Source organism: Poecilia formosa, unplaced genomic scaffold, assembly GCF_000485575.1.
Source record: "Poecilia formosa unplaced genomic scaffold, Poecilia_formosa-5.1.2 Scaffold292, whole genome shotgun sequence".
Classification (NCBI taxonomy): Eukaryota; Metazoa; Chordata; class Actinopteri; order Cyprinodontiformes; family Poeciliidae; genus Poecilia; species Poecilia formosa.
In genome coordinates, this window is record NW_006800231.1 from 694,892 (window position 1) to 706,622 (window position 11,731).

At 37.8% G+C, this 11,731-nt stretch overlaps 1 protein-coding gene across 3 annotated transcripts; it reads right to left on the reverse strand.

Moving 5' to 3' along the window:
• Positions 1-713: 713 nt before the first annotated feature.
• adm2a (adrenomedullin 2a) lies at positions 714-9,932 on the reverse strand. Of its 3 annotated transcripts, none has more exons than XM_007572028.2 (3): positions 9,829-9,932; positions 9,328-9,585; positions 714-3,909 (listed from the first exon to the last, which is right to left on the reverse strand). In XM_007572028.2, the coding sequence occupies exons 2-3, from the start codon at positions 9,423-9,425 to the stop codon at positions 3,498-3,500; spliced, it is 510 nt and encodes a 169-aa protein (XP_007572090.1). In that variant the 5' UTR covers positions 9,426-9,585; positions 9,829-9,932; the 3' UTR covers positions 714-3,497. The 3 variants fall into 3 exon arrangements, with proteins under 3 accessions (XP_007572090.1, XP_016537246.1, XP_016537247.1); XM_016681760.1 differs by having other exon boundaries at positions 9,328-9,500; positions 9,829-9,926; XM_016681761.1 differs by having other exon boundaries at positions 9,328-9,491; positions 9,829-9,919.
• Between the last annotated feature and the right edge of the window lie 1,799 nt (positions 9,933-11,731).

An 11,731-nucleotide genomic window follows, 5' to 3' on the forward strand; every position in this document is an offset into this window, starting at 1 on the left:
TCATCATGTAATGATTGACTTTAGTTGCAACATTTGAGACGTTGTTTCCAGGTCAAAGGCCTGGAAACCTGGAGAAGAGGGATCACATCCTGAATGTCTTTATAGTGCCTTTCAAAATCAGTCACAACTCTTAAGCTTCCATTAGATTAAATGGTGATAATAGGTACTTTCATCAAAATAACATATAAAATAACATAATAACATATGACCATATGTGAAACATGGTGGTGCCTGTTCCATGCTGTGGGAAGTCTTTTTTTCTGCAGGAACACAGATGCTGGTCAGTTGATGAAAAGATGAATGGAGCTAAGAGGCAACCCTAGAACAAAACCTGCTAGATGCTGAAGAAGATTTGAGACTTCAGCTTCCAGCAGAGCCACCACCCTAAACCTAGAGCTACAGCAGGTATCTAATGGCTATCAGAACCTAATAATGTCTCAGTACGGTGCTGTCAGAATTCAGACCTAAAACTAACTGAGAATCTGGAGCAGAACCTTACAGCATAAGTTTACTGTCACTCCTCATTCAGTCTGACGGAGCTTGAGCTATTTTGCAGAAGAATGGGCAAAAATGTCAACTTTTAGATGAGCAAATGGATTTCATTCATAAACTCTTGAAATAACATTTTTCTTTAAACTTAATAAGGTTTTGGTTGTAACATGAAAAACTATGAAAAGTTTTGCACAAACATTTAAAATACACTCAGTACTCTGTCACTATACACAGTATGGTTCTTTATTTTAAAGACTGAAGAACATGGTCAAACAGTAACATTTCAACTACAGTCAGAAACTTAATTCCCACTATGATAAAGAACAATGGAAAAGATAAGATAAATAGTTCTCGGTGACATTCAGGCATTATCATACAAGATAAGTTAAATACTTAAATACATAACTTTCTTTAAATACAAAAGTATAACATATATTCACGAGTGCACTCAACACTCCTCACATCACAGGGGGCACACGTACATCTTCACAGACAATAAGACAACTTTTACAGGAAGCACCTCATCCTACTGTTGCTAGCTCTTCAACATTGAAATTCAAGTTGTAAAAAAACTGTCAACATGATTGCATTAAAGTGCTTTCCTGTGACCCTAAAGAAGAACACGTGACACTCAAATGTGAAAACAAGAAAACAAGTCTGCTGAAAAACTAACAGGAACATCACTGAACTCCTATGAATCTTAGTCATGGATAGCCTTGAAACACTGTCCGTGGTCTCTAACCGGAAGGCATCGACTGTGGTAGGGTTTGCTAACGCAACTCTGTATGACGCAATGTGTGACGTCCCAAAAACACACTGCGAAAGCAGAACAGTGATAAGGCAAAACTCATCCAAAACAAATAGAATGGCTGAAAAGTTACATTTCGAGAAAGTAGAGAGATGTTTTTGTTTGTCATTTTAAAAGCCGTTTAATGATCTGTCACGAGACATTGATAAGCTCCGTTACAGCAGAGAGAAAGGCACGATTTACCTTAGTGAGGCTTTGAACACATTGAACACTACCACGATTTGACCAGGGTGGACAAAAGTAGATGGAAGACGGAAGAAATAAAGACAAGTGGAAAATACATAAATAACATGTTATCATATTATGTGGGTCACATACTGTAAGGCCACTCAGTCAATCAAGTATTTCCAGGTATTTGGTGAGATTTTACTAATGCTGTTTCAAGATTACAGAAAACAATAGAAACTAAATAGAAACATAATAATAATAATAATAATAATAATAATAATAATAATAATAATAATAATAATAATAATAATAATAATAATATGAAGTGACTCACTTTCCTACTCAAACAGTACTCCAACTCTACTATCTTTGAAGGTTTATTAAAAAAGTTTACATCTAATTCTAATACCAATACCAAAGATGGACCAGTCAGAGTTTTGCAGGCCAACACAGACTTCCAGTTTTGACTGAAGTCTGACCTGTTGCTTCAAATTTTAACTGATTCTATTTTTGATTCAAGCTGCGTCTCAACCTCATGATTTAGGTAATATGGTGGGTGTGGAAACATTAGGATCATAACCTTGTCCTCATGATGGACTGGTGACTTCTCCAGATTGTTTCCCGCTACTTGCCCAGCTACAGCTGGCATAGAGCATAGTCTCTATGACATAACCCACTCGCTTGATGGTGGTTTCCTTAAATGGGAATTAAGTGGGTATAGAAAATGGAAAGCTGGATGGATGAGAACTTTAAGACTCAAACAAATTATACCATGGTGGACTAACAAGACCTTGTTTCCCAGCAATTCCTGGTCTATCATCCACCCACCATCTCAGACGCAGACATAAATAGAAGACAACAAAATGTCGGGGCATGCATTTTACTGGTGCCTGGCTATTTGTGTTCATATTTGAAACTAGGCACTGTACAGCTAGCATTTTGGTCAGCGTGGTTTTTGTTTCAAACCCACATCGTAACACCATATTACATAGTTGGAAAGTAAAAATGAAAGTAAATGTTTTACTAGGGTGTTTTACCTATTTCTGATTTGTCTACTTTCGCATCTTTGCTGTAGACTCGACTTGGATGACATAAGAGACTCAAGAGTTTAACTTTTAAGTTGTTGAAACCAGGAAGCCTAACCTCATCTGCTAGTCCACTAAACAAAGTAGCTTGTTGATACATTTTTAAAAAGTTCTTTTTCTGATTTGATCTAACTGCTAAAATACTTTTTAAAGTTATTTCTAGCATTTCATTGTTTTCACTCAAACAATGAAATGCTAATCAGACTATAGTGTTCACTTTTATTTTCAACTGTGTGAAGCACAAAATTGAAACAGAACTTTTCTTGACTGCATGCTGACTCTTATTTTCCTTTTCATGGGGTCTTAAATCACAATGTTTGCTGTAAGTCTTGACTGTGGATGATCTCAGATTAAGTTCAGCTACAAACTCAAGGACTGTTGTGGTGATCTGAGTTCATGTTAGACACAGTGTATGAACTTCAAAGCTGATGGAGAGGTAAAAGGGTTCACTTGACTGTTGAAAAGATATTCAGAAACACATTGATTTTGACAGTCTCCAGTTCATGGTCCAGCTTCTAATCCACATTAGGGGCTTAAGTTTGTGATCAGTGAAAAGCAAAGGAGCCAAAGCTATGAAATTCAGTTAGCAACAAGAAGTACTCCACTGAGTGGCACTGAAGACACAGCTCAATTCTTACTTTATCCAGATTAAAATGTCCCAATGTCAGCTTTTGTCTTCCTTTTAGTATTCAAGCTGACAAATCCATAATGTTTTAATGTCCATATTTTCCTGTGACGGAGATGGTCGATCCTTGGAGTTGATTTGGTAAGTTCTGATCTTAAAATTTAACTTTAAAATCCACCAATCAAGTACAAACAGTAAAAGCAGGAGACTTCTAAAATAAGTCAAAGCTGGCTGTGCACTAGATTAATCCTAAATGCAAAAACTAGAACTAAGACATTAAAAGACAAATACTGACAGACCTTCTATGGGGCTACCTAGCTCATCCATAACTATGAGGGCTCCTAGGGTTAATGGGGGATGATTCTTCCCTGCCATTCTGACCGATGAGCTGATACAGACGGTGGCTGAGGTTCTGTACTTGGCAGGTTCCCAGGACACACCCCACTCTCTTAAACTGGAGATGCTGGTGGTGGTTTCTGCCCCCTTTCGAGTGTCCATGGCCACGAGATCTCTTAGCCCTTCTCTTGATCTGAAAAGCCTCATCAGGCTGTGCCCATGTCAGGCCAGGAGATGCCGTCCTCAAACTGGATGCCGGTGGGTGCCTCACGAGGCTTAACATCCATTTGTGGAGTTTGCTTGCTGCTGGAGATGCTGGGACAGTGTTGGACTGGCCTTCTGAGGGAGTGGAGAGCTCCCTTTCCTGGTCGATTGGTTCTTTTTGATGATTCAGTCTGGAAAGAAAAACAGCCAGTAAAAAGGTGTTTCTTTAGTTTTTTGAAATATAAGTGGATTAAGCAAACAGTAGTGGATGAACAAAAGATAAAATGCAAAAGTAAGCAGGTAAATACACATATCATTGCAAGAAAATTTTTCAGCTAATCAGAATCTGAAATGGCCAAAATCACAACACTTTAATGCAGTGCTGGCAAACCTTGAATGCAGACATTCATGTAATACTTGCCTTCAATTTGAACATTTCAGCAAACTGGGCATATCCACTGCACCAAGTCAGCAGTAGAAGTCTCCTCAAGCATTATGGTGCATCATGCCAAACCACAAAAAATGCTAAGAAATATTTTGAGGAACATTGCAAAACCTCAAAAACTCCTGACACGGACAACGCCTCTTTATGGGTGGTTAAATTGCTGCCCATTTTCCGTACTTGCTAAGTCCTGTTAGCTGCACTGGGGAGACGGCAATACCATCAAGGAGGTACAACCCTAAGCATGAAGCCAGTCTGTTAGAGACCCAGAACAAAAACCTATATCGTCATGTGATGTTCTTTACATGCCATGATCAACTGGAATGTCCTCACACAGAATGGGGAGTTGAAGTCGTCCCACTAATATCAGTCCACTGAGACACATCGAAAAGTAGTCACAAGCGAGTAACAACTACAAACTGTAAGGGATAATAACGAATTTTTGAATGACTGTGATGTAAACTGTTAGAATACAAAGCAAAGCATTCAAGCACACACTGAGGGTCATGATCCAAAGACACACACAGAAGCTCATCATCAAACCAAAGAAAAAGAGACCCTGAGATTCCCAAACCAGACACCCTCCTTTCTGCAACTTCAAACCCTGTCCACAAACAGACCAATCACACTAGATACTGCTTATGTCTTGTGCTGAAATACAAACACAGTTCATAAGATCAGTATATCTTCCCAACTACATAATATTTTATATCACTGAGTAATATGAATGGGTTTCTTTTGAAAGAAGTACAAATTTTAGTCATGCATATCTCCTATTGTTTTCTTTGTAGGGTTAGGATCAGCTAATACTGTGAAACTTTTAGTAGGAGTACCAAACATCTGTTTACCTTTTGCATGTGAGCACAACTTTGTGCATTTCAACATGCCTGTCTCTTAATTGGGGCATAAAAATAAATAACCTTTTGATGCCTTGAATAGCATACTCCTGAGTCAGCCTTGGTTGCTACCTTTTTTACGTCGCCACCTGATTATTGTTGGCTTTTTGTTAAATAGGCAAGGGATCTTATTATCAAGAAACCTGATGAGACTTGTTTCAGTTTTGCTGAAAGGTTCAAGGGGAAACAGAACAAATATAAAGCAAACCAGTGGAGCTTTAGCTGGTCTTGTAATGAATCTGTGCACAGTAACGAGTTCCTTCAAGTTAAAAAGGGTATGTTTTTGATGTAACCATGTTATTTGGAGATCGTTTGACTTTTCGTTGATCCATGCATAAAACGTGTTTTCTGGAACGTGGACTTTGGGACAATTTCTCTGCTAGAAAGAACACGGTCAGCAAAGCAAGCAGAATGTACTGGCCTCTCGGTAAACAGTAGAGACATCTCTACCATCTGCTCGTTGTTTGAACACCAGGTATCGTTCTTACAACTTGACCTGGTAGCTCATCAATAAGAGTCAAGCCGCTGAGTGTCTAACTTATCACCACCAATGGAAAAAGGGTTGAAAAAAAATGACTACACCTGGCAGACGAGAAGTAAACCTTATTAATTCTGTTGGAACACCACAGCTGAGCAAATGCATCATATGTTTGCTTTTCCAACTACAAGAAAAATTTAGCACCAAGTTGTCAGTGGCAGACACCACAGCTGTTCTAAATATACTCAGTAAAATGCTGACTCAACACAAGCACTCAGACTTTACTCCCACTGAGTGGCTGAAAACTGTGTACCATTGAAATGTTGTACAGTAATCTGGCACAAAATGGAAGGTCAATGCTATTCAAACAAGTATGGTAGCCTGACGAGGACTCAGTTGCCAAAGACGAGGCTGTTGCTGGAGAGACAGTTGCATAATGGGATGCCGCAGACTATTTTCAGATCAGGCTTGGTGTGCCATGGTGCCACATCACCCATCTAAACAGTGGGACTAGTATTTAACTTACTGGACGCATGTCTTGTTTCTCTCTAACTGCAGTCACCATTGCATCTTGACACTGAAATTCATTGTGGATTTAAATTGGTAATATTTTGTATGACTCATACACTGACTCCACTGTTGCACAACACAGAACTATAATCTGCGGTGCTGATGATTCTAGCCCTGTGGTTTTGATAGTTGAAGTCAAAAGTTTAAACCGGAACGAGCCTTTGAAACCCTGTGATCAATAAACAAAACATTCAACCACATCATCAGATGAGTGCTGCTCTTCTTACATACACAGCACATGTAAAGTCACGCCTCTACAAAATGGGTTTCCATGTGGAAAGCAGCTCTTTATGGATGCCAGGGTTGGATTTTGGTCTAAGACGATAATCCAGAATGGAATTCTCCCCGTTTGGTCACTGCTTTCACCCTGCTCAACTGTAACTTTTCAGTCCCAAGAACCCATGCACAGAACACTGAAATACCTAACTTAAAATCCTTATATTGTTATTATAATTACTAATTAGATAATAATTACTATACTAATAGTAATTATTATAATTAATGGTTGTAATAATATTATGTTACAGGACACACCCTGTGTGGGATTAAATCTGTCTGTTTCTAAAGGTTGTCTGTAGCTCACTCTCGTTTTTCCCCATTAATGATTTAATGGGAAAAAAAAAACATAACGTCATGTGACCTCACATGACGTTAAACAAACCTGGACTACAAGCACCCAGACTGAACTCTCATGTTACTGTGCCCTGATGCGAACACAGTGGGGCCCAATAGGGGTCCAGGTGCAAATCTGTTTGGCATGTCCTTCATCTCAAAACAATGAGTCATTTAATCAGTAATCTGTATTGGAAAGTGCTCAACAACCAAAGCACAATTTAGCTTTGGTGGCACACCAAAGATATGTACTGATGCTAAAATGTGGGTGAAAGGTCATTGTTCTTAGCTAGAAATATTAGCTAAAACTGGCAAGTTTTGACATATTTTAGTGAGATAAATAAAGATAAAAAAAAACTGGTTAACCTAAAAGAAGACATAAAAGGAAAAATACTTCAGCAGAAAATGAAGGGTATTTGCTGCATGTGATCAGAAAAACATGCAATCGCTCCTAGTTTGGCAAGCGGCAGTTCTGCATCTTAAGGACTTCTTTAGCATTACCTTATCAGGTTACAGAGACAGAACGTGGACAGAAAAAGAACATGGAAGGAATGACAGAAATCCACCCAGTGTCTAACAGGTGAAAGAAATGTAGAATAGTTATGTCTACTGTTATTCTTCTGTCAGCATGTGATGTTAACAGGACATCATGTGCTCAATGGAACTGGGAGTAAGAATTTAGTGTCATAATAAGAAAGCAATGGAACATTTACAACCAATTATGCTCGAAAGGGGAAATGGCAGACTGGATCAAACTGGGAAAAAGACACATCTTTAGGGATAGCGGAGGGATTAGGACTCTCTTGTTAAGCGGAGACGAGATGGATTGAGGGGATTAAGGTGCTGGGCAGGTGAAGGTTTCAACAGCAGATGTTCAGCGCTTGCTCACACACATCAATAGGCAATGAGATGAGATGGTGCTGGGTGATAATGCTTTGCCTCCAATAGTTTTAGATCATCAGCACAGATGTTAGCTTTATTATTCTTCCAAACCCTCTTGCTTTATTGTGTCGGACATGTGAAGTATGCATAGTGATGAGGGGATTTTTCTCCAACTTTTCTTAATTATTTTAAAATGGGACACTAAAAAGGAGGAAAAATGCAATTTTCAAAATTTTCTGAGTTATCTACGGGGTTATATTCATATTTTTTCAGTCACAAAGCTTTTTCATTTCCTACTTCAGTCAGAGACTTTGTTCAAACTGAGCATTTGCTTTGCTTGTTTCTGGTATCAAAGTGTAGAAAGCTTTTTTAAAGTTACAGTTTCAAATGTACAAATTTAATGATACCATTCCTACAGTTTAATCCCTTTGAATATAAAGCAAGTGAATGAGTGGAATTTTCTCTAGATAGATAAATAGAGAAAGGCAGCCTACAAAAAAGTGTACGTGTCTAATATATATATATATATATATATATATATATATATATATATATATATATATATATATATATATATATATATATTAACTCACAAATGGATGGAAATACAGAAAAGTTGCCTCTAAAGAAAAAAATGCATCGTCTTATCAGACTCTACCAGTAGAAGGCGCCATTTACACTCATCATCTACATTCACGTACGCTACTCAACTGTGATAACATTGCAACACAAGTTTGTATAGCTGCTGACCCCGCACACACATCAAACTGGGTCTGCAGGCTGTTACTAAGCGCTCTGGTTGTTGCCTAATCTCTTATGGTTGGGCTTTGTGACTAAAACCCCTGCAGTTTAAAAGGGCGGAAAAGTACAGGTATCGTCACATTCACAATAATCCATTATGGGGCTCCATTCATGAAAACAAACTGGTTTCCCCTCCTTGTGTAAGACGAATATGTCACACATGCTTTGGGGATTTAAGTGCGGAGGTATAGTACACTAGAAAATACAGTTCACTTCAACTTTAAATTCAGAATGTGGGTCATTTTTTATACTGGACCTGCTAAATTGTTGCTTTTTTAAATTAATATTATTTCACGTTAGAACTTAATCCATGACCTCATCAAATGCTGTATAATTTTTATAATGATAATTATAATAACCAGGAGTTTCGAACTATTGTGGTATTTTAAGCATTTAAAATATTCGCATTATTTTTTTTTTTAATTTTCACAATAATGTCAAAAAAAAAGGAAGAAAGAAAGAAAGTGTTTTATTGTAGACAGCCTTTGACTTTGTAGAGCTCATTATCTGTAAACTGCACGACATAACAGCAACCACCTCCAAACACTCACACTCATGTGACTCTTTAGACACGCGGGCAGAAAATTAGAGTTAACCAAACTAGTAACAAACTTTAGTTAAAGTTCCAGATCTGTTACGCTCCACCACACCGGCAGAAAACCCATATTTTCAACTCCTTAAATTAAAAACAAGTCAATTGCAGAAGTAACTTGTTCCTACCCATTCCGCTTTAAGGTTTCCGACTTGCAGCACTTCCCGTGAACTAATTTGCCGTAAAGTAACAGGTGAGTAAATGTTTTTAAACTTAGCCAACCAGGTGTAGCTTTGTTTTATCGTCTAAAACAATTGTATTAGTGTGTTATTATACCGACAACAGCAGCGGAAACAGTAGTAAAGCGTTATTAGCCGGTGGTTAATCTTGTCGTACCTGTTTCCGTCAGGACGCTCCCCGGCCGGTGAAGCCGACAGCTGCTGGAGGGAAAGCAGGCTGATGCAATACACGACAAGCGGGAGGAAGGACCGCATCTCCGGATAAGCTTCAACTTTGTACACCCTCTCTCTGCAGGAGTTGGAGGGGGGCTACCTCACCGACTTTCAGCCCTCCAAAAATGGAGGGAGAGCAATAAATAAATAATAATAAAAAATTATAGCAAAACGTTGAAGCTGAGAATTCCAACTTGGGAAACTGGAAAAGAAAATAAAAGAAAGTCCATGTTTTTCTTTTTTTCTAAAAGACAATGATGGCAAAAAGCATATTTAAATATAGGCATATATTTAAATATGCCTTATACAAACTGAATTCTACATTATTTTTTGTTTCTGCAGAAACAAAAGTTAATGCAGAAACAAAATAAAAATAGAAAATCTTTGTCTGAAAGATTACCTATTTACACATAGTCCACACATTATGCAAAATAAATTGTCTTACCTTTAATGTAGAGCTCAGAGTATGGAGTCACTCAAAAGTCTTCTTATTCCCACGATTCCAATCCTGTTGGTCAAGATCAAGTTCCAATGTGAAGCTGAGTGCTGACTAACATAGTGGATTTAAATAGAGTGGGTGGAGTTAAAACTAACCAGTATTTAACATCCTTGGAAATTTGACTACTCTGTATTGCACTGATATAAATCCAGGAGATGCTATAAAAAATATTATAAATTGCATTCCATGCCCAAAAGCAATGTAACTTCTGAATCCTTAAAAGGAATGAGCTCAGAAGTAAACAAGCGTTAAATAAAACTGAAAGCATAGAAGGCTTTCTCTGTAAAAAAAAAAAAAAAAAAATCAGCACAATAAATAGTTAAACCTGCTGAATAAGTTTAGTTCTAAACAGAACTAACAATTGAAACAGCTAAAACAGAAAAAAATTCTGTGTGGCAAGAAAATCAGAGATTTTCTTTGATTTGACTCATACATTTCAAAATCCTTAACACATTAATTTACAGGCTATATTATGTGAAAAGAGACACATTTTCTAATTTTATAAGCATACATTTTCTATGGGATTGTGTATTTTTCCAGAAAAGAGAGATTGCTGTAAAAGCTGAGTGGTAGAAGAAGCTGAAATCAACTCCAACAGGATCTTAAGAATGTTAAAGCTTTACAGTTTATTATAGTTTTGTTAAATTTGCTCTCGACTGAACATTAGCTGTAAAGTTTCAGTAATGAACTGCAGGTAGCTTTACTAATAGCCTTTTGCTGCATGTTGTTGCAGGTTGATTGTGAGGGGGTTGTCGTTTATCTCCAGTGGTCATTGGATAAAAGGACACAAGTTATATTCCCGTTTCAAACACTGGTATATTCCTGAGGACTCTTTGCTATCATAATCCACCATGTGAATGCTTATGAAATGAAGCTGCGTTTTCAAGAAATTCTACCGAACCCCTCTCCAGTCTCTTATCAACGCCTTCAGCCAAGTGTTTAGCACAGATATGACCGGATGCAGGAATCTTCCACTACCTCCCCTGATGCTTTTGAGTTTTAGTCATGAGTCGCTGGTATCACTGTTAAATTCCCCCACATAAACATTTCCTTCACTTATTGTATTTTATTGCTGTTGTATTTCTTGCTCAGCGGTTCCTGGTAGGAACTGCTCTATTGTTAGTATGATTCAATACTATAAAGCATGAAAACGTTGTTTGCATGCTATCTCATTGATTCATTCTCTAAGACAGGTTGGTACAGGTACGGTGCAGGTCTAAACACATTTTTCTCTACTTTAATTAATGACTCAGATCTCATATCGGCAGGAATTTTTTTTGTTCTATGTCCAAATTCTCTTTGACTGTGCTAATAATAACATCTAGTGCTGCGTCAGAGGCTGATTTCCAAGGAAACCTGATGAAGATGTTGTCAACCGTCTAGTCAGTGCAAACCTCTTAATGTGGCTGAAAAAACCTAAACGTGATGGGTGGTCAACAGACTATCCAGTAGACTTCTGGTTGGTCTGTAGTTTTCACTTGATTGATCCACTTGCTGATGCAATATATAGATAACAAACAGAACATAATGACTCACAGACTGATGGTTACACAGCTGCTAAACCAAACAGGTTTGTGGACATTAGTGGCTGATCAGACAGCCATGTTCTTCATCCTCATGTTCCTTAGTGCAACTCAGGAGGAACCGGTCCAAAGTCAATGACCCGGTTCAATTACCTGAAGTTCCTCAATAAGGGAAGCTGTATGATGAAATGAATTAGAACTGCCATTGAATTGTAGTGAATGTGACTGAATTTGAATCACTGTGTATGATTGAAATGATGTAATATTATATCTCTGTATCTGTTTGTCTTGTAAAGTGCCTTAAAATTGCATTTGTTATTGTTTGG